Source organism: Octopus bimaculoides, chromosome 5 (genome assembly GCF_046866305.1).
Source record: "Octopus bimaculoides isolate indiv1 chromosome 5, ASM4686630v1, whole genome shotgun sequence".
Taxonomy (NCBI): Eukaryota; Metazoa; Mollusca; class Cephalopoda; order Octopoda; family Octopodidae; genus Octopus; species Octopus bimaculoides.
The window spans coordinates 107,047,120-107,071,251 of NC_142932.1; the positions used below are offsets into that span (position 1 = coordinate 107,047,120).

The 24,132-nt window shown below is 35.1% G+C and overlaps 2 protein-coding genes across 4 annotated transcripts in view; one reads left to right on the forward strand and one right to left on the reverse strand.

Annotated features, from left to right (window-relative positions):
• The window catches only part of LOC106874327 (uncharacterized), a 217,444-nt gene extending 194,310 nt beyond the window's left edge, over nucleotides 1–23,134 (reverse strand). The window contains exon 1 of the mRNA XM_089352893.1: nucleotides 23,126–23,134. The gene's annotated coding sequence lies outside the window, so the exon portion shown is untranslated. The remainder of the gene's footprint in view (nucleotides 1–23,125) is intronic.
• The window catches only part of LOC106879330 (uncharacterized), a 110,526-nt gene that overhangs the window by 2,889 nt on the left and 83,505 nt on the right, over nucleotides 1–24,132 (forward strand). For all 3 annotated transcript variants that reach the window (XM_089352887.1, XM_089352889.1, XM_089352888.1), the window contains exons 2-9: nucleotides 1,929–1,990; nucleotides 3,571–3,705; nucleotides 9,098–9,273; nucleotides 13,631–13,801; nucleotides 15,903–15,998; nucleotides 17,965–18,147; nucleotides 20,283–20,401; nucleotides 22,570–22,753. In XM_089352887.1, coding sequence (XP_089209013.1) covers nucleotides 1,929–1,990; nucleotides 3,571–3,705; nucleotides 9,098–9,273; nucleotides 13,631–13,801; nucleotides 15,903–15,998; nucleotides 17,965–18,147; nucleotides 20,283–20,401; nucleotides 22,570–22,753 — 1,126 coding nt within the window. The remainder of the gene's footprint in view (nucleotides 1–1,928; nucleotides 1,991–3,570; nucleotides 3,706–9,097; nucleotides 9,274–13,630; nucleotides 13,802–15,902; nucleotides 15,999–17,964; nucleotides 18,148–20,282; nucleotides 20,402–22,569; nucleotides 22,754–24,132) is intronic.

Here is a 24,132-nt window from a genome sequence, read left to right on the forward strand (position 1 = left end):
GGGGTGATCTTTCGATGGTCCATTAAAATTGACGAAATGCTGGGAACACATTTGGCTATTTGCAGTGTAAACAAAGTCTTTCCTCACAAGTCGCGATCTCTGAAGCCAAATACGACGAATAGCTACGTTTGCAGGATATCTATGTAGTGAAATAACTTTGGTGTCTACATTCTTTCCTCTATAGTGGCTGCATATACAGCAGTATTTGCGTGATTTCTTCGGAGACATATTAACCGGTCAGTACAGTATGTGAGTCGTTAGTCTGCGGAAGTTAAAGCAAGTCACTGAGCATGCATACATGTCATACGGGAGATTTCCAATCAGGGGTGGATAACAACCTTATAGGAACCCCTATCACCACGCCAGTACGAAACGATTTTGGCCATTTTTTTTTTCACTACATACTTAAAACCTGTGAGAGAAACATTTTTCAGTTTTAAAAAATTTTCAGAGGAAAGATGTGTGATTTAAGGGAGATCTGGCTGTTATTTCTGCCACATCTCTAAACCTCCCTCCTCGTTTCTTTCTCACTCACACATCTATTGATGTTTTTAATTATTTTTCTCCCCATAAACAAATTTTATGGAATGATGATGTTATGTGTGTGTGCAAGAAAAAAAGACGCCTAAAAACAGTTTTAGTGTTCATATTAATCTGCCAAATATAATGCTTATTTGTTCACGTTATTTTGAATCATTCAGGTTCAAGAGGGGTGTCCACAATATTTGCTTGTAACTTTGTAACATTTTTACGTACAGATTTGAAACTTTGTCAGTGGGTGCTTTATATACCACTGGTTTATTGTTATGTAGTTTTAGCTGATCTTTCTGAGTAAATTTGACTTTTATGGCCAGGTAAATTTAATTAATAGGTGTAAAAGCTATAATATTACGGATAAACATTAAAATTGAAATTCTTAATGCATCTTGCTTGTTTGATTTGTTACTAAAATTATCCCAGATGGCAACCGACAAAAACTTTGCTACTTTTCAAGATGAGGTACATTAATTTGAATTAATTAAAATACAGGTATAATTGGTACAAAATTTTATTCTTTCGGTAAACATTTCATACCTCGGTGTGAAATAATTTTTTTTCCACGGTTTTTTTCCCGTGTATTCAACGTATCTAACCTCCAAACCCTCTGCAAGCCACTTTTTTCCAGAAAAGCAAGGTGGGAAGGGTGATGGGGACCTCGAAGTTTCCTACAAAGGGAGTTTTGTTTCACGGGTCTTTTTTTTCTTTTCCAGGTTATTTTGCATGCTTTCAACGAATGTGACATCGAAACTACGGGTAAACGGTTCCTTTTTCCAGAAAAGGAAAGATTTGGCCGCTATTTCTAGCACGCCCTACTGCTACGTAACAGTTATTTGCATTCACAACGAAATATTTACCAACTTTTTTCCTTCTATTTATTTCTTCCACTTTATGGAAACCAATATTTTCTCTGTTGACATTCACCCCAGTTAAATTTGCTTTTCTCCCAGTTCTGTGCTTTCTGGAAGAAAAAGCCTCACATTATCTCAAAGCTACAAGAATTCACTAACGTAATTTGTTTATTTTTTAAAAGATTTCGTTGAGGAATTAGATACAACGGGTTTAGGCCGGTTTAAACACTAAAGGGTTAAAAAGTGTCAAAACTATAAAAGCAGCTTGGGTGGGGGGGGAGGTTCTTGAGGACTTTAGAAGCCAGGAACTATAGTTTTTCTTTTTTTCAGGGTTAAAAATGCTGACTTTATAGTTAATGCGTGTATTGAGTTCTAAAAGCTGGTTATTACTACCACTATGCTAAAGTGAAATATTGAAATGTGTGCATGTGTGCACCTTTGTATGCATGTGTGTGTGCATGTGCATGTGTGTGTATATGTATGTGTGTGTGTGTATGAGTGTGTAAAATAAATTAATATAAAATTTTCATTTTGTTCTAGCTTCCACATGAATCTGAACGTAAAGCTATCATTTATGAGCCCCTTGGCCATAACTATATCCGGTAAGATTGACAAAACATTCTCAACATTTTACAATTTTTCTAAGTTCCCTAAATCATCAGGCATGTGGCTTAGTGGTTAGGGTGTTGGATTCATGACATAAGATTGTGGTTTCGATCCCTGGACCAAGCAATTCATTGTGTTCTTGAGCAAATCACTTTATTTCATGTTGCTCCATTGAGTTAACATTCCTACCTGCTCGTCACCTTGAGTTTGTCGATAATACTGGCACAATGACTCTTCCGACACACAAAAGTTTTTTCAACACACAGATTCACATAAAGAATCTCGCAAATCAGATATAAAAACAATTATGATTTACATATCAAGAATTTCCAAAAACTAGTCAAACCAGCCAACAACTATTTTAGATGTTAAAAGAAATAATAAAATATATATTCAGTTTCTTTTGCCAAACCACTAAGTTCGCAAATCAGATATAAAAACAATTATGATTTACATATCAAGAATTTCCAAAAACTAGTCAAACCAGCCAACAACTATTTTAGATGTTAAAAGAAATAATAAAATATATATTCAGTTTCTTTTGCCAAACCACTAAGTTATGGCAGTGTAAACAAACTAACACTGGTTGTCAAGCAATGTTAGGGGACAAGTATGAATACAATGATGCACACAAACATATAAATATCTTCATTATCATCATCATCGTTTAACGTCCGCTTTCCATGCTGGCATGAGTTGGACGGTTTGACTGAGGACTGGCAAGTCAGATAGCTACACCAGTCTCCAATCTGATCTGGCAGAGTTTCTACAGCTGGATGCCCTTCCAAGAATGTAGTGGGTGCTTTTACATGCCACTGGCACGAGGGCCAGTCAGGCGGTACTGGCAGCGGCCACACTTGAATGATGTTTTTTATGTGCCACCTGCACAGGAGCCAGTCCAGCGGCACTGGCAACGACCTCGCTCGACTGTTGTTTTTCACATGCCAGTAAGGCAACGCTGGTAATGATCATATATATATATATATATATATATATATATATATATATATATATGTATGTATACACTCACACACACACACAAGCATATATATGTACATATATATACAATTGACTTCCACTCAGTTTCTGCCAACCAAGTTAGCTCAAGACATTGGTTGACTTGGGGCATTAACAGAACACACTTGCCCAAAGTGCTGTGTAATGGTATTGAACCCAAAGCTACATGGTTACAATGCATACATCTTAACCACACAGTTATGCCTGTGGCCTATATATTGTTATTATTTCAAGGCAACTGATGTTGCAATGCCAATTTACAATGCAGGGAACTGCAAAACAGACTGGGACATTGAGAGCTATGTATATTGACCATGGGACCAGGTCCATGTTATTGACAGGAACTACAGACAAGGTCCACAACCTGCCAGTTTAGTCATTACCCAACAAACTTGGATAGCACCCTATCAACTTGGTCTTAGTATCCTACCAACTTAACCAGTACTCTACTATCTTGTGCCCTTCCTCCCTGGTTCATTGTTATATTCGTACAATGAGTTACATACAACAAATAAAAACAGTTGATATTAATGTAAATCAAACTACATTTGTTTTGCAGGCTCGTTGGTAACACCTCTTTCTACAATGCTGGTCTGATAAGTATTTACCGTAACAACAGCTGGGGTTATGTCTGTGATGACAACTGGGATATGAAGGATGCCAATGTAGCCTGTAAACAACTTGGATTTGCCAGGTGAGAACTTCATACATTTTAACTGAATTTTATAATATTATTTTTATTGTTTCAGTAGTTTTATTTATATCCTATACTTTCCCTGTGTAATCAGATACAGTTCTAAGTGCTGTGCTTAAGATCATCATCATCATTGTCATCATTTAATGTCTATTGTTCATGCTGGCATGGGTTGGATACTTTGCCCAGATCTGGCAAGCTGCACCAGACTTCAGTCTGATTTGGCATGGTTCCTACAGCCAGATGCCCTACCTAATGCCAACCACTTTACAGATTGTGCTGGGTGCTTTTATGCGGTATCACACAGATGCTTTAACATGGCACCATACAGGTGCTTTTACATGGCACTGCACAGGTGTTTTTATGTGGAACTACATGGATGTTTTTATATGACACTACATGGGCACCTTAATGTGTCGCCATACAGGCGCTTTTACATGGCACTGAACAGGCACTTTATGTGACACCATCATGAGTGCTTTACACCACCAGAGAGACTTCTGCTGCAGAGTACACTTTTTCTTAATTACAAGGCACCCGGCATCTCAATCTTTGACATCTCACCTGCAAGGTTCAGTGTTCTGAGGTCGTTCTTCAGCACTTCATCCCATGTCTTCCTGGGTTTTCCACTGCCATGTGCTCCATCTACTTTGAGAGATCGGCACTTCTTTATGGAGCATCCATCCACATCATATAACCAAACCAGTGTAGTCTTCTCTCTTGCACACAGCAGATATATATATGTATTATCATCATCATCATCATTTAACATCTGCCTTCCATGCTGGCATGAGCGGTGGTGATTTGATAGAAGCCAGCCAATCAGAAGCCTGCACCAGATTTCTGTGACTGTTTTGGCAGGATTTTTACAGCTGAATGCCCTTCCTAACACTAACAACCCAGCAGAGTGGACTTAGTGATTTTTATGTGGCACAACCACAGGCAAGGTCAGTTTTGGCAAGGTTTTTACAGCTGGACACCCTTCCAAATGCCAACCACTTTACAATGTGGACTGGATGCTTTTTAAGTGATACCTGCACTGACAGAGTCACCAAGTAACTTACAAGACAAAAATCTTGTGGGGAGGGGGGTGATATATATTATCATCATCATCAACAACATTTAACATTCATTTTTCATGCTGACATGAGTTGGCTGGCTTGACAAGAACTGGCAAGATGAGGAGCCACACCAAGTTCCACAGTCTGTTTTGGTTTGGTTTCTATGGCTGGATGCCCTTCCTAATGCCAACCACTTTACAGAATGTACTAAGTGCTTTTTACGTGGCACCAGCACCAGTGCTTTTTACATGGCACCAGCACCCACACCAATGCTTTTTATGTGGCACCTCACTCTTAGGATCTCAATTCTGCTGTGGTGGGCAGGTCTTCTGGAGTACAGCAATGCACAACACAACTCACTCCTCTGTCATCTTCTCCATATGATTCAGTGTTTTGAGATCAGCCTCTAGTTTTTTTGTTCCATATGTCTTCTTGGGTCTCCTCCTCCCACAACTTACCTTAATTATAGAGGCAATTTGATGCCTTTATAATTACTCCTATCTAAAGCATTTCTCTTTCCCTAGTAGCAGCTGACTGAGATGCTTCTACACCAGTCACTAGGGATTACACCTGCCTGAACAACCTGATTGACTATATGAATGACTAGACTTTATCCAACTCTACCAGATAGATTGGCCATTAAAAAAATTATCATCATCATCATCATCATCACCATCATCATCCTTACTATCACCATCATCATCATCAACATCGTCATCGTCATTGTCATCATTGTCATTGCCACCACCGCTGCCATCGCTGTCTTCATTGTTATCATCATCATAATTTAATGTCCATGTTCCATGCAGGCATGATCTATCATTATTTACATATAATTAGCTAAAGATGATTTAATAGATAAAATAGATTATTGTTTATTACTGTTCTTATTTTAACTCATGTCCATTGTCCGGAAATCTTTCGTCACACATCTGTGACTGCTTCAGTGACACTTTCTATAGAACAGAATGTACTAAGCAGAGCAGGAGCATACATGAGGATGGAAAGTGTTGCTGAAGAGGTCACAAACGTGTGATGAAAGATTTCCAGACAATGGACATGAGATTATTGTTTATTATATATAAATCTATTTTTTCTGAAATGAGACATTAAGAATTAACATATTGGAATATAGTAAAAAATCTACCCTTGTAGCCATGTTATACAGGGTGTCCACAAAGTCTGGGTACATGAGATTAACACATACTTTAAGAAATTATTATTTCTCATATTTAACTGTTTATGTTATGATTTTATTTACTCCATGTACCCACATGGGGATTTACACATACTTTAAGAAATTATTATTTTTTATATTTAATTGTTTATGTTCTGATTTTATTTACTCCATGTATTCACATGGGGATTAACACATACTTTAAGAAATTATTATTTCTTATATTTAACTGTTTACGTTATGATTTTATTTACTCCATGTACCCAGACCCAGGCCCAACAACTGAGGTGTGCATTATACATGTTAGCATATTATTTTTAGTCTTGTAAAGTAGTTCATTTCTTTGCATTCTGATTTTAAATGTCACAATAGTTGTCTTGATTTTCTATCAGATCAGAGCCAATAAAACAAATACCAGTTAAGTACTGGAGTTGAATAAGTTGATTACATCTCTCCAACATAGAATGGGTGAATTTGTTCCAACATTAGATCTTTTTATTTGAGTAGCAAAATTGGTTGAGCAACACATGAAATACCCGGTGAACACTTAGTTATGTCCTTTACATTCTGAGTTCAAATTTTGCATGAAGTCTTTCAAGAATTGTATATATACATACCAAAAGATACAAGCACACTCACATATATATGTGTGTGTATATATATATATGTATATTCTTTATTTTTTATGTTTTAATTTTTTAATTTCTTTATTTTTTATTTTTTTATCTTTTTTTTTTAATCTCTTATTTTTTATTTTTTATTTCTTATTTTGATTTCTTATTTTTTGCATTATTAATGTGGGTGCTATTATTTCCTATCACTATTATACTATATTACTACGGTTGAAATGCCCCCAATACTCTGTATTTTGAATTTTAACGTCCAACCCTCCCTCTCCCATATACTTTATTTCCCTTTTCTTGTTGACATTTTCTAATTATTCATTCTTTAAGGTCTTATATGTTCTAATTTCCCTTTCCACTTCCTTCACCCTTCATCATCTTGATAAGTGTTTGTACCAATATAATAGATAAGTTCGTATACTTAAGTTGTAATTCGCCTAGGTTGACCACTCACCACAAGAATATCATATTTCAAGTTTACTCTAGCCTGACGCTACTTATTTACGACCCACCACTGATATAGGCAAACACAGCTCATATATATCTATCCCTTACGACCTTTAAGATCTCTGTATCTATATCTATTTATCTTTTTATCTTCTTCTACATTTAGATTTTTTCCTCACCACCCTTCTCCAACCCGTCTAAATAGCTTAGATGTATCTTACTTTACTATCCAGATTTTCTCTTATTGTTTCTTAGATTACCCACCCCACCGATTTGACTCCTTTTATTTTTATTTTTGTATGAATATCTGTGTATTATTTTTTTTCTTCTTAGTATTTTATATTCCTTACTTTATTTTATATTATTATTTCATTTTTGTTATATTGTTTTAACCACCAACTTATTCCCTCCTTTAACACTACCCTTCTAACTAATATAAAATAGTATTCTTTACTTAGCGTTCACTACACACTGAATTGTGGCAAGGTATGGACGGATTCCGGAGTACCGAGGAAATTATGTATAAATATATCAAATTAAGAATTCTACGGGGTATATTACAATGCAAAATACCAAACGGAACCTCACCTCTTATATCTCATCTTTCTTCCTCCTTTAACGTCTATGTGATATAATTCTTGGGAGAGAATACATTTGCGGCTGAAGATAGCTTTATACTGTCAATTATACACTGATGTAACAACTATAAAGCTTGAAACACGTGTACTGCAGAATCATTTGTGTTTTGTTTTTATTTTTGCATTTACAATTTATATATGTATATATATATATATATATATATATATATATACATATATATATATATATATATATATATATATATATATATATATATATATATATATATATATATATATGAAAGAAGGTTTGAAAATGCACTTATTTTTTTTAATATTTACTTAACCGGTTTCACGTTTTTAGAAAAAGATTATCAAAAGTCTTTGAGAATAATAAAAAATGTTAAAATACAGTTTGAGTATTAAAATGCATATATACATTCTTTGATGATAAAATATATTTAAAGTATAAAGCTTTGTATGAACTTTGTAGTGTTACATACTGATTATCACACATTCTCTGATAATAAGATGAAAATGTTAAAAACAGTGTATGAAAATACATATATGGAAAAATACATATACATATTCTTTGATAATCGAATAAAGTTGAGGAGGAACTGACCTGGCTTTTTTCTCTTGTGTATATTGAGGGAATGTTTTGCTGTCTTAAGAGACAGTATGACTGGCTAGCTGGGGTGGGAGGGAAGAAGAGTTAAAAAGGATTTTTTTATTTTTGGTTGGTCTGTGACTTAGTCTGTCATGGTTCACTGGTTTTTGGGACTGGTTTTGTGCACATCTCTATGTGTGTGTGTGTATATGTGTGTTTGTGTCCGTGTGTGTGTGTGTGTGTGTGTGTGTGTGTGTGCCGTTTTTATTGGTCCCAGAATTTATTGTGGAATGTGTATATGAGTGTGTGTTTGAGTGTTTTTTGTGTCAGTGGGAATGTTAGGTGTGTGTACGTGAGAGTGTGCGTATATCTCTTTGTCTGAGTATGTGTGTGTTGTTTTGATCGTCCTTGTGGTGTGTGTGTGTGAGAGCAACCGTATGTATGTGTGAGGGTGTGTACGTATGTGTGTGTATGTATGTGTGCATCTGTGTGTGTGCGTGGGGGTGTTTTGTGGGAGTGTGTGTGTGTCTCTCTGTCTGAGTGGGTGTGTTGTTTTAAATATCCTTGTGGTGTGTGTGTGTGTGTGTGTGTGTAAGCAAACGTATGTGTGTGTGTGATGGTTCATATGTATGTGTGGCATGTGTATATGAGTATGTGTGTGTTTTATCTATGGTAGGATGGTGTGTGTATGTGTGTGCACGTTTGTGTGAGTGTGTATGTGTGTGATTAATATTTGTTAGGGTGTTGTGTGTGCGCATGTGTGTATATGTGTTTGTTCGTGTGAGTGCGTGTGTATGTGTGTTTGTGTGTTTTTTGTGTCGGTGGGGATGTTAGGTGTGTGTACGTGAGAGTGTGCGTATATCTATTTTTCTGAGTATGTATGTGTTGTTTTTTAGGGGTGCTGAAGTAGCTACAGGAAATTCAAGATATGGTTTGGCAGAATCAGAAAACTTTCTAATGGATAATACAGACTGTAATGGAGATGAAAGTACTTTGCAACATTGTTCATATGATACTGAACATGACTGTGAAGAAAATGAAGCTGCTGGAGTTATATGTAAATCAAACCTTGGTAAGTCTGAGAAGAAAAATTAACAAAATTATTTTTAGAATAAGTATTAACATCACCAAATGGAATTATACTTTTAGTAAACTGAGAGTTTGATTTGGTTTCCATTCCAACTTTAGTCATTTCTCTTCAATTATGTTTCATGCTAATGTAATCATTCATAGGGAAATGATCAGAAAACAAGGAAGGTCTGACAGCTAAATAATGTTTATGAGATTTTTTTAAATATTTATATGAAAAACAATTAAATGGTTTTTGTAATGCAACCATCCTGTTACCACAAAGAACACTGAAATCTGTTCGAGATTTTAAAAAAAACCCAATATTTATTTTTATTGTAAACAAAAATGTTGCTGTTACTACCAATGACAAACACCAAGACAGTTTAAAGCTTAGTGCTCTTGGATTAGGTTTATTAGTAGTTATGGTCTTAAGTTTCTTTGATATTAGCTGGTCATAGTGTGTTGCTGCTGCCACTGTCCATCATTTTTTTTTTGTTATGACAACACTCTGGCCTGATGTTAGTTCTGCTACTGCCTGCCATATGCTGTGTCCAATCTGCTGTCTACATGTAGTGGCTAAAATGTGCTGAATATATCATGCCAAAGATGAAATCTTTGTTAGATATGGTTCAACACAACATCTTGGGAGTTCAGATTTTTTTTTTATGACGTTAAATATAATTTGGTAAGTCATGATTATATTCTTAAGTTGTTTTTTGCAGCAGATATTATGATCAAAGTTCCCTTACTAAATATTCCCTCTACGAGCCTTTACTCAAGAGATTTGAAGCAGATAAATTTTTTAAAAAACTGAAGAAATCAAATTAATTGAACATATCTGATAACTTGAACATAACAAGTTGATGTGTTTACAGCCTACAGATATCTGACTAATTTAGTGATTTGATGAGATAAAAGATTCTTGGTTGATTAATTGTAGATAATTGATGGTGATCAGATAGGATATAAATTATAAATGTTGACCCGGATCTATTTCAAAACGGGGGCACCAGTATTTTCTTAACGAAACACTAACGAAACACTTTGAAACTTGGGACACTGGTAGAATGTGTCATATAAAACATCTTTTACTCTTAGTCTTCTTAACAAGAAAACGTACATCGCAAGTTATTCCATGTTAAAGTTGTCGTATTTCTGTAATTTCAACCAATCACTGACGTCTATTCAGCTTAATAGAGTTACTGCTGGGCGGTCATAAAAATGTTATTCCCTGTGACATATTTCATCCGGTTTAATCGTAATTTATACGCATATATTGTTTATATAATAAATTACGCTGTGCATATCTATGTGTGTAACAATTTTAGAGTTCGGATTATAGAGTTAGGGTTAGTTTTAGGGTTAGGGTTAACAGTCTAGTTAGGGTTAGGGTTAGGGGATTAATACGATATACACCGTTACAGCGCTAGCTGTTTTCAACTGAATAGACGTCAGTGATTAGTAGAAATTATCGAAATAAGACAATTTTTTACATGAAATAAATTCGAATACAAAAATTTTTTTCTGTTCTATAACACAAAATAGATAAGTATACGAAGTTTGAAAGTCTTTCGGTACCAAAAACACTACATAAAACATAAATGAAAACTGGTGCCCCCATTTTGAAATAGATCCGTTGACCCAAGAGGCTATCAACCATGAAAATTCTGACAAATACATCACAGATTATAGATGTTGATTAGTTAAGTCACAAATTTTCTGCTATTCAATATAGCAGCTGCAGAGTAAAATACAGACTAGATAGGACATGCGTTTGTTTATATATGAATATATATGATGATGATGGTGATGATGATTATGATGATGATGATGATGATGATGATGATCATCATCATCATCATCATTCTAACATCCACTTTTCTGTGCAAAGTATGTATATTTATATATATATATATATATATATATATATATATATATATATGTGTGTGTGTGTGTGTGTATGACTGCGCTGGTATGGCTATGTGTTGCGTATGGATGAGGACAGCTGTGTGAAAAAGTGTCACATTCTAGCAGTAGAGAGAAATTGTGGAAGAGGTAGACCCAGGAAGAGCTGGGGTGAGGTGGTGAAGCACAACCTTTGAATGTTGGGCCTCTTGGAGATGATGACAAGTGACTGAGACCTTTGGAGATATGCTGTGCTTGAGAAGACCCAGCAAGCCAAGTGAGACCATAACCATGGCCTATTCCAGTGCAGCATAACCAGCCCATTTAAGAGTACCTTTCAATCATTGGATAATAAACTATGCTTGCGAAGACCTGTTGAGTCAAGTGAAATCATTGTCATGACATGCCAGTGCAGTTTGACTGGCTCCCATGCCAGTGGCACGTAAAAAGTACCATTTGAGCATGGTTGCTGCCAGTGCCACCTGATTAGTTCCTGTGCCAGTGGCACATAAAAAGCACCATTTGAGCATGGATCATTGTCAGTACCACCTGGCTACCTCCCATGCCAGTGGTACATAAACACCATTCAAGCGTGGTTGATGCCAGTACCACCTGATTGGCACTTGTGCCGGTGTCATGTAAAAAGCATCCACTACACTCTTGGAGTGGTTGGCATTAGGAAGGGCTGTAGAAACACTGCCAGATCAGACTGGAGCCTGGTACAGCCTTCTGGCTTACCAGTCCACAGTTAAACCATCCAACACATGCCAGCATGGAAAGCGGACATTAAACGATGATGATATGGAGTCATTGCAGCTTTCCAATGAAGCAGAGGAGAAAGTAAATAAAGGAAGTAAAGGAATAAAGAAGTGGAGAGAGAGAAGAAAAAAGAAGCATAAAAGTTCACAGTTCAACTTTCCGATGTAGAAACAAGAATATAAGGTCTTAGGTACATTAAAATCCTGATATAATAAACATCCAGAGAAAAAAGATGTGAACATATCAATGTTCAATAACAGAATGGTAGCAGAGGTGGTTAAGTAGTAAAAGGAAAAAAAAAAGAAAAGAAATAGAAAGAGAGGTAGAGTGAGGGGGAGGAATTTAAGGATTGGCCTTAGGATAAAAGTTAGATGTATAGGCCTATGGTGTCTAAGAATTGTGTGTGGAGTAACCAACCATACACGTTACTTTATCCTAAGGCCAATCTTTAACCCTTTAGCATTCAGATTTTTCTATCAAATATAATACTTATTTATTCACTTTGTTTTGAATAAATTAAACATTATCTTGTAGCTTTGAGATTTTGATGATGTGAACATTTATTTTTTAGAGTGACATAGTAGAGTAGGTGTGAGCAGCCAGTTCTGGCTAGTTTGAACATAAAACAAGTAGAATAGTTTGGCCGGATATGGCCAGTTTGAATACTAAAGAGTTAAATTCCCCCTTCACTCTATCTACCTCACTTTCTATTTATTTCATTTTCTTTCCTTTTACCACTTAATAACCACCTCTGCTACTATTCTGTTATTGAACATTGATATGTTCTCGTCTTTTCTCTTGGAATGTCTACTATATCAGGATTTTAACCCACATGGATCTATGCAGGATTGCACCTAAAGACTTACACTCTTGTTTCAACAACATCAGAAAGTTGAACTATGAACTTTTATGCTTCTTTTTTCTTCTTTCTCTCCATCTCCTTATTCCGTTACTTCCTTCCTCTATGTCGTCATCTCATTAATATATACCATATATACAACACTACAGAATAAAAAAGTTAGTTCACAATACCATATCTCCAAGGATTTTCTGAAAGAGGGCCCTTATCCTGAAATATCAAAATACAAGGTAAAAGTACAAACCATCAACTTGTATCATTTATTATAACTCAAATGGTTTTGGTTTATAAGAATTGAAAACATTGATATATAAATATATATATGTATGTATGTATATATGTATGTATGTATATAGACACACATTTAAAACACACACACACACACACATATTCACATACTCATACAATACAAATAGATGGCAAATAAATGTTAATACTTAACTTCTAATGCATACATGCAGATATTACAAGATACACTTGCAGTTCTGCAAATGTATGCGCCTAAATGTTCCACCTAGCCTTTCTGCACAGTCACATATGCATAGTCATATGCTAACATATACATATGTATGCACAAATGATGGAAATGGTGGATTATGCAGTGGGGGGACAGTCCTCTACTTTACAGTTCACAGAGGTGAGTGGCTTATAGCATCTCACCCCACCTTACTAACCTCAACCTTTCAAACCTTTACATAACCCTAGGAACTAATATCCATTTTTATCACGGTATTTACCTCACAGGGTATGTGAATGTATCTTTGAAATTTATGGATTTTCATAAAATAAACTTTTCCATATATAAGCTTTTTTTTTATGTATTGTATTTTGACAGGCTGCAAACCTGGTTGGATTTCTGGTCCAAGTGGTTGCTATCGTTTGTTTATTGGCAATGCTCGAAGACTCAATGCCAAAGAAATGTGTTACACTCATGATAGTCATTTAGTAATTATTGACAGTTTAGAAGAAAATAAGTTTCTTTCAGTTTTACTTCAGACCAATAATGGTAAGAACATAATTTTATAAACTTCATTTAATAATTGCTTTAAATGTTGTCCTTGATTATGAATCATTGCAATAATTTTTTCATAAGCAACTTTTAACAGTTGCTGATCTTATGGAAAATATAAATAAGTCTTTTACTGGAGTAATTCTTATACATCTGCTACATATGTGAAATGTGTCCAATTAATTTTCTTTTAAATGTTATGTACTTTATTAAAAAGATTCGAACGAGGTCGTTGCTAGTGCCACTGGACTGGCTCCTGTGCAGGTGGCATGTAAAATACACCATTTTGAGCATGGCCGTTGCCAGTACAACCTGACTGGCCTTTGTGCCAGTGGCATGTAAAAGCACCCACTACACTCTCAGAGCGGTTGGCATTAGGAAGGGCATCCAGCCGTAGAAACTCTGCCAAATAAGATTGAAGTCTGGTGTAGCCATCTGGCTCACCAGTCCTCAGTCAAATCGTCCAACCCATGCTAGCATGGAAAGCGGACGTTAAACGATGATGATGATAATGATGTTTCCTTTAAAAAAAATTTTGTGTCTAATCACCTACTCACACCAGAATTTCCTTCCAAAGTGTCTTCATTTTGAATTTTAATTAGTAACAATTCAAGCTGAATATCAATTCTATCAGGTGAACATTATCTTCAAATCTAGGACATAAAAATAAAATATAACTATTTACAGAATACAACTCTTGTATTTAATGGCATAAAAGATACAGGGTATATTAGACGTACCCTAATTTCAGCAGTACATACAGGAGAAAATGTTTTTAGTGCATTGAGGTTTAAAAGAGGCCCAACTTTGCATGTAGGACCGGGGGGCGGGATTTATTTATTTATTCATTTATTTATTTATTGAAAAATGTATGTCTTATATGCCATCAAATATGGTCATTAAAGATGCATGAACTCTTTGCCAAAGATTTTCTTCCCATGTAAGAAGTAGTTATTCATCACCTGTGCAGTGATGTATAAAAATTATAACTAATATAGTGTAATCTTTCAGCCAAATACTTCATGATTATTATTCTGTCATTAACACTTCACTAACTCAAGACATTTCAGTTTTGGTCTCTTAAATCCCCTAGCCACAATTAACTAACTTTCATAAAAATAGATCACTGCTGTTGGAAGAAGTGTGAACACTGAATAAACAACTTGCTTTTCATTAAGTCTGTAGTGTTGAATACAATTGTTTATGAGGTTCCAGATTTGCTTCCATTGGCAAATATCGTCCTTTCTTTGCTAGTGAATCAGATTCATCCAAGCGTTATGAGTTGGGCAGAGGGTAACTGTGTAGAAGTCTGTTGAGTGGATATACCTGTAATGCAAAGGGTGGTGCTGATTCTGTCCTTGGATTATGTTAAAGAAGCAAAAGTCTGGGGAATATTCAGCCACTTACACTGTAATACATTGAGTGGGTAGTTCAGTTGATTGACCAATTGGTAAACTCATCGTTGAAACTGACACAAGATTCATCATCACCATATATATATATAGAGAGAGAGAGGGAGAGAGAGAACTAATTATGCAAATAAACAAATAAACATGCTTGGGTTTGATACATGTAGCTATGTGGTAGACACAGGCATGGCTGTGTGATTAGAAGCTTCCTTCCAAATCACATAGTTCCAGGTTCAGTCCCGCTGCATGGCACCTTGAGCAAATGTGTCCTACTATAGCTTTGGGTTGACCAATGTCTTGTGAGTGAATTTGGAGACAAAAACTGAAAGAAGCCTGTTGCAGATGTGTGTGTGTGTGTCTTTGTGTTTGTGTTTGCCTCCCAAAGGGAGAGAGCATGGTATTTTGGGTCTGACATCTATTTCTGGGGGCTTGGAATTATGTGATAGTTGTAATGTTGGCAGACGGAGTGTGTAAAAAGTCAAGGATATGTAGCCAGTAGTGAATGCATATAAACATTGCCGTAAAGCCAGCCTCTGTTTCCAGGGTGGAGAGATTGGCATATTTATGTATAAATAGAGATATAGATATGTATTGTACTAATGAGATAACAAGGTATGTATAGTTTAACCTTTAGTATTGTTGTGATCATGTCCCACAGATTTTTATTTCTTTTTACCCATTTTATGTAGATAACCATGTCTGGTTGACAGATGGTCTCATGTTTAGAAAGAGATGGACATGGAGATCTCACGTTAAAGTCATATCTACTTTCTATTGGTTTCCTGGTAAGTATAGTAATTTTAAAGCATAACAGCATCTTTTAACTTTTCAAATTGGAATAGACTAGAATAAATGTTTCTAAATTTAGTAGTAATGAAGGTGAAACCATGACCAACTGCTTTGATAATGATTTTTAAATAACCACATTTTCAATTATTTTCATGAACTACACTGGGCAACAAAATTTTTTTGTCTGTTGCCTGGAATATTTCAACAAATTCTTAAGTGATTTTACCTGCTAAATTCAAAAATAACTTCAGTTTTTCTCTATCAGGTCTAGTTTTCTGAATAGACCTGATAGTGTAAGTATTTTATTCATACAAGGGGTATATAATATTAATCAATAAAGAGAGCATAGCACAAAATAAAACAAAGTACAAATAAAAATTCAAATTCGAAAATGCATATTGGCAAAGATTTTTGGCAAAAAATTCAAGGAATAAATTTGCATAAGTTTCCATCTCCTTGATATCCTAATGAAATCGTTCACCTTGTTCATCACTAACATCTCCATGATTTTCAAGCAAACAATCAAGATGACTAAACAGATAATGCATTTTGATGCTCATATTTGTGTCAATATCACGAAAAGTTGATATTAATTTGGTAACAAGATCTTTATAGTTTTCACTTTGTGTTTCCCAAGGAAATTTTGCACTCCTTCTCCAAAAGCTAGCCAAGCTGATGCTTCATTTTCACTTATCATTTTCACGAAATTTATGTCCTTCAAGAGCTTACGGATCTGTGGTCCATCGATCCCTGCTTTAAGTTTTTTAATCATCAAGTCTGGAAATATACTAATTTCTGAGAGCACAGCACAATGACTCAACTCAAATGAGATATGAAATCCCATCTTATCAGTCACATTATCCATTTTATTATTGTCATTCATTGGAATAAACCTGTATCAAATGGAATGTCTCACTTTGAGCTCTTATGATTATTCCAGACATCATTGAATTGTTTATCAAAATTTACACCATATGGTATTCATTATTAATCTGGCCAGGGCAGCAAGCTGGCAGTATTCTTAGCATGCTGGGCAAAATGCTTAAGCAGCATTTCATCCAACTTGATGTTCTGAGTTCAAATTCTGCCATATGGTTGACTTTGCCTTTCATCTTTTCCGGATCAATAAAGTGAATACCAATTGAGCCCTGGGGTCGATGTAATCAACTTAACCCCCTCCCCTAAAATTTCTGACTTTGTGCCAAAATCTAAAACCGTTATAAATCTGAATATTCTTTCAAACTTAAAGGAAAGGAAGTATTCAATATAACTTTTGTAAAAGTATAAATATCTCAAAGCATCCAAAGCTTAGCTCTGGAGTCTATAATACTATAAAGAGAATGAGATATGAGTCTTTCTCTTTCCATTAAGCACTTGTTGATTCGCCTTTATTATTTATTTATGTATATATTTTGTTGTTTATGTATATATTGAGCTGTACAATTGACATCGATCTATTATGTGTGTCTTTACTCAAAATGTTTGTTATTGAGTGAGCAAGACGGGAATATTACAGAATGTGATATGGTTTAACCGTTTAGCATTCAGATTATTCTGTCAAATGTAATGTTTATTTATTCACATTGCTTTGAATTAGTCATTCATTATCTTGTAGCTTCAAGATTTCAATGATATGACTGTTTATTTGTAGAATAACACTGTAGGGTCAGTGTGAGAAACTGAAATCTGATCAGTTTGAACATAAAACAAGGAGAATATTTGGGTCAGATACAGCTGGTTGAAATGTTAAAGGGTTAAGTCTTTTATGATATTTATGAATAATGTTTTGATGGACATTTTGGTGCTTCCATGAAACTATGCTATAAATGTTTACATGTGAAGTGAGAAATACTTTACAATTATGTCGAGTGTGATATGAAACGGTATGGTGCAGACTGCTCAGTGTGACAAATCAACATTAAACCTAGAATTGAACAAGCTTGTACTACCATTTCTTTACAGGATGGATGCCTAATAAGGAGTTTGCAGAGCCAAGCAAAAGAGGGAGATGTATTAGTTTATCCAATATGTTTGAGTATAATGGAAAACTGTATATGACTACTTACTTCTTCTGGAAGGTAACTAACTGTAACTCAGTCACAGGTTTTATCTGTGAACGGAAGAAAACACCTCATATCACAGAAGGTATGTATGCAAGCTGGTTCTCCACCTTGATTTTTTTTTTAATGGTCATTCTAAAAAGGAATAGTGTTTAGAAGAAGATTCAGGTTCTCTGAGATATCACTAAGGAACTGGGTTAATTTTATATGATCGTTTGAACTCTAGCATGTTAGTCATTGTAAGGAAAGAGTGTGATCTATAGGAAGACAGTTCTGAGGAGAAAAGATGGAATAAAGTCGTTTAATATAAGGGTCTGATTGGAGAAGACAATAAAAGTAGGCAAGTGTATCAAATGAATTAATTAGGGATGACAAGAACTGGAAAATTCTGAAGAATAAATGGTATTATAGTAAAAGAAGCAAAGAGTCACCAATCTTAGTGACAAAATAGTCCAAAGACATATCGACTACAACCAAAAAAAAAAACATAGCAACTAAAGATCGCTTGTATAGAAACAAGCAAAACATATATTAATAAAATCAAAACATATATTAATAATCATCTTTTAGTTTGAAGAGACAACAGAACCTTTAGTTAAGCTGTATATCAAAAGTGATGATATTAAAAATGTATTTAGAAGTGAATTTATTTACAACTTCATATAAATAATATTCTGATTTAAGAAATGTATAAAGATAGATAGATAAATACATTATTGCATTTAATGTGTGTATGTGTGTGTGTATGTGTGTAGGTGTGTATGTGGGTGTGTGTTTATATATGAAGGCATTTACATATACATATATATATATATATATATATATATATATATATATCATCATCATCGTCGTCGTCATCGTCATTTAATGTCTGCTTTCCATGCTGGCATGGGTTGGATGGTTTGACTGAGGACTAGTGAGCCAGAAGGCTGCACCAGGCTCCAATCTGATCTGGCAAAGTTTCTACAGCTGGATGCCCTTTCTAACGCCAACCACTCCAAGAGTGTAGTGGGAGCTTTTACATGCCACCGGCACGAGGGCCAGTCAGGTGGTTCTGGCAATGACCACGCTCGAAAGGTGTTTTTTATGTGCTACCTGCACAGGAGCCAGTCCAGCGGCACTGGCAACGACCACTCTCAAATGTTGTTTTTGACGTGCAACCAGCACATGTGCCGGTAAGGCGACACTGGCAACGATCAGGCTCAAACGGTGCTTTTTACGTGCCACCGGCATGGAAGCCAATCCAAGGCCCTGGCAATGATCATGCTTGGATGTGCTTTTAACGTTCCACTGGTACGAGTGCCAATCAGGTGGTACTGTCATCAGCCACATCAGCAATTTTGATTTGATTTCACTTGCCTCAATAGGTCTTTGCAAGCAAAGTTTATTGTCCAGTGAATGAGGGGTACTCATAAGTGGGCTGGTTACACCCCACACTTGGATGTTTGCTTTTTGTTGTTGGAGAAGGATATATACCATTGATTGGAGCATGCCTTTCTTCCCAGGATGAATTCTTGTCAATGAAATGAATGGTGAGATGAAATTTTAAAGGTTCCATCAACTATCTAGTCACTTTTATTTGCAAAAATTTGCAGGTTTTCTTCCAGGATAATCAGAAACAAAATCATGTAAAACAATATGTAGTTTGCAATGGATTAGATTCATAAATTTCTCCAATAATTTTTTGGATGACTACATAGCTCTCTGTATTGGCAGAGTGACTCCTCTATGTAGTTTTACTGCAGTAATTAATACCATATTTGGTTGAGCCTGTGGCAGCAAAGACTTCTGTCATCCTTGGCCCCTACACCATATCTTTGCTCATCACTATCGGAGTAGCGATTGCTGTCCACAAGTGTGATCTCCATGACTCAAGATGGCTGTTCCAGTGCACCTCACTCACCATCCTCTGGGGCAACCACCTTTTCCATTTTGTCTGCTGGGGCCATGAGGCAGTCTGACTTACAGGAAATTTCATGTTCCACCCTTTAAATACTTAGATCCATGCAATATATGTTTTCCCCTTCGTTCAAATCCCATCAGAATGGACTTTTATGGTTTGTCCCTTCAGGGTTAATTAAAATAAAGATCCCTGCATGCAACAACAATCCTTACTGAAAAATATATTGGTTTTGAACCAATGTAAGAAATACTTATTATTTGGATAATTATGTATGTGGCTTTGTGTAAGTTGTTCATGTGACTCATTAATGCTTTCAGATTGTTACAGTGGAAATGGTGTGTCCTACAGAGGGTCTGTATCAGAAACAGTCCGAGGAACACCCTGCCTTAAATGGACAGAGAATCCTAAATATAACATAATAAACTCTCCCAGTGCAGTAAGTTTACTTTGAATTTTAACTGCTTTTCTGGACAATGGTTTGAATACATAATTAGATAATTGATCCTGAGAATAAGAAAAATCTGATATAAATAACAACCATTCAGATAATCCACCTTGAATATCCAAAAATTAATTAGTAAGAGGAATATGATAAATGATAAACATTCTTATCATTTTTATGTTATCAGGTAAAACTCTATTAGCAGTGACCAAAAACGCTATTAGCTAGTGACAGTAGTTATCTGAGATTTTAAATTAAACTGAATGAATAGCAAATTTTAAATTTTTTGCTCAATTCAATCAAGCAAAAATTACATGTAACCATTGAAACGTGATGAGCTTACAGGTGACTCATGCCCTCCAGCATCAGCACAGTAAAATTGTTACAAATTTTAACACAAGGCCACCACTTTTAGTAAGAACAGGTAAGTCAATTGCATCGACTCTAGTGCTCAACTTGTACTTATCTTATCAACCCCCGAGAAGTCAAAGTCGACCTTGGTAGAATTTGAACTCAGAACATAAAACTAGAAGAAATGTTGCTGAGTATCTTGCCCTGAGTGCTAATGATTCTGCCAGATCACAGCCTTTTAGCACAGTGAAATTAAAGACAATACATAAGTGTTTTAAGTTGCCATGATGAAAGAGAACATCCATTATTTTGATTGGGTTCACTTTTCAATGAAGGCTCTTCTCTAAATATTAAATATTCACTTTTCTAGCTAAGCTAAATAATACTCCCTATTTCTGAATTTAACAAAATTTGTCAATATTAAATTCTGAATTCTAACCTTGTAGGTCCATAGGTCCATGCTTGTCATGTGTGTGTGTATGTGTCCCTGTCTCCTTAACGTTGACATCAAATGATTGCTGCTTATTAATTAGTGTAATTATTAAAGTCTACACTTTCTAAAATATTCTTAAAAATTCTAATTTTGATATATTTTTATCAAAATGTGATTTTTGATTTTCTTTTGTTTCAACTACAAAAATTAATTTTAATTTACAGCAAGATATCATTTTTTCAACACCATGAGATAATGTTCCCTCTTTGTCTTTTCTTTCTCTTTACACAAACGGTTGTAAAATGAAATCTGTTATATATTTCAACAATTGATTCCTTTGCTGAGATTATAGTTCATGTTATCATAGTTTATATGATGAATGGGAATAAAATAAATATAATTCCCATCTTTGTACATTTGAAATTGTGTGTTTATGTAGGTTATTAATGCTGAAGTACATAAATATGTACATCAACAGAAAAGATATGCAGAGAAAATAAGTTATGCAATCACAAGTGTTCAAATCTACAGTAAGTTTTGCAGTATGAACTTTTTCAGTACATACTTGGAGTGCCTTCTAGTTCATTGTCAGGCAAAGTTGTAAAATCTGATATGCATATATATGGTGAACCAAGGATATTTATGTAGCTAAGTTATGTCAGCATAATACCAGATATCTTCATAAATTCTAACACTATCTTTGAGTGCTTGCTATTTCTCTAAATTTATTTATTGAATTAGAGAGTGCTATTACAAAAATATCAAATATGAAGAGAAATTAAATCTGACATATCAGAAAAACTATACGAATTGAGAATTAAATGTATAAGTATGATTTTGTGACCAGCAAAAAAAAAAAAAGAAACCATCCAGTGGGCAGTTTTCTGCCAGTGTGTAAAAATAACTGATCACAGTTCAGTGTCAATTTACATAACCAGGAATAACATACTTGATGACAACAGTCATTTAATTAGAGATATTTTTTTATCACTAGGAACCTCTATGAAGTCCAAATAATGGATTGGCAGAATCAGTAGAGCATTGTGCAAAGTGTTTAGTAGTGTTTCTTTTGACTCCTTAAGTTCTGAGTTCAAATGCTGGCGAGGTCAGTTTTGTCTTTTTATTTCATCCTTTTTGAGTTGATGAAATAAGTACCAATTGAGCACCAGAGTCGATGTAATTGACTAGTACCCACCTCCTTACCACTAAAATAGGCCTTGTACCTATAGTAGAAAGAATTGTTATTACTATTACAAGAGGAATTTAGTCTGAAATAAAAAATCTCCTTAGCCAAAATGTATCTGATATATACTTCAAGCAACATATAAAAGAAAGTATAAACATTTGTAACACTAAATTTCTCTTCTCCTTTCTGTAGGGTCTTGGAAAACACAATTATTGTCGAAATCCTGATAAAGATAAGCGTCCATGGTGTTGGGTAGCACCAGCTTTCAAAAATCAGTTTGGATACTGTAAAATTGATCAATGTAAAAATGTTACAGAAAGCACAACAGTGGAATCAACTGTGACTACATTCCCAACAACAGTAGCATCAACTACTCGTAAGTATTTTAAAAGCAATTTAAACACCAGAGGAAGGCAATAAGACAATTATTAGTCAGTAGTCAGTATTTTAATGAAAACTTCAACAGTAACAGATCATTATAAGAGGAAATATAAATCAGAATGTAGTATAGATATGTCCTGCAAAACTTAATTTGACTGTAAAATTAATGAGTTAAATTAACGATGAGATTTAAAATCAGTTACAGGAGATTATAAATTCTTTGTAATTAAAAAACTAAATTATGTAGGTTTGATTAAACCTTGTATTGTTTCCAGAAAATATGTCTATTTATATTTTGCAATATTTGTAAATTTGGATCTAGATGAAGTTTCTGTTATCCTAAACTGCCACAAGAAGCAGATATTATTGTTTTCTGGCTTCTTTCTATCATTTTATGTAGCATTTTGGTGCATATTATTTCTTACTTTCTGGACATCAGACTTACTAAATTAAGACATATCTCTATGACTCCTGGTGCCACATAAAAAGCACTCATGCCAGTACCACATGACAGCAACCATGCTGGTTCCACATATAAAACTCCCATGCTGGTGTCACATAAAAAGCACCCAGTGCACTCTGTAAAGTGATTGGCATTAGAAAGGACATTCAGACAGAAACCATGCTAATACACAAACAATTGGAGCCTAGTGCAACTCCCTGGGTGGCCAGCTCCTGCCAAACTGTCCAACCCATGCTAACATGAAAGACACATATTAAACTAGAAAAGCACTTGGAGTGCGCAGACTTCTGCCAAGCAGCTTATTTCCACGCATATATACGCATGCTGAAAATCACCCAATTTCCCAAACCAATGCTAGCAAAAACATAACCTCCTTAGCGGGGGTAAAAAAGAAATAACACATCCATCTGATTTTTAAAAAAGACCCCGTTTTAAAAACAAGAATCATCTGAAGCAGTTATAATACATCAATGACAAACAGCAAGCTAGTTTCACCATACAACTAAAAAGAAACAACAATTACCTAAAACTTGAGTGATACACACACAACATCAGGGTCGGAAAAGTAACAGTCAGTTATGGTGACTTGTGGACGCTGATCCTGGTTCACATAAACATGATCTATCAGGCTTCCATAGACGGTGGTGGGTTTTTGGACTCGTTGGTTGAACCCAAACTGGTTCATAGTTGTCAAGATCTCATGGTTAGGGAAATCAAGGAGATCCATGTTGAAATCACCATGGACGATGGTCATATGAAGTAAATATAACAAATGAAAAATCCTTCAAGAATCCATAAAAATTCTCGGATCACTACCAAAATTTCATCATCTGTTCCTTGTGTCCTTACCAACTTTTCCTGCATGTTTCATCAAATACCGTTCACAACTTTTTGAGTTATTTTGCACACCG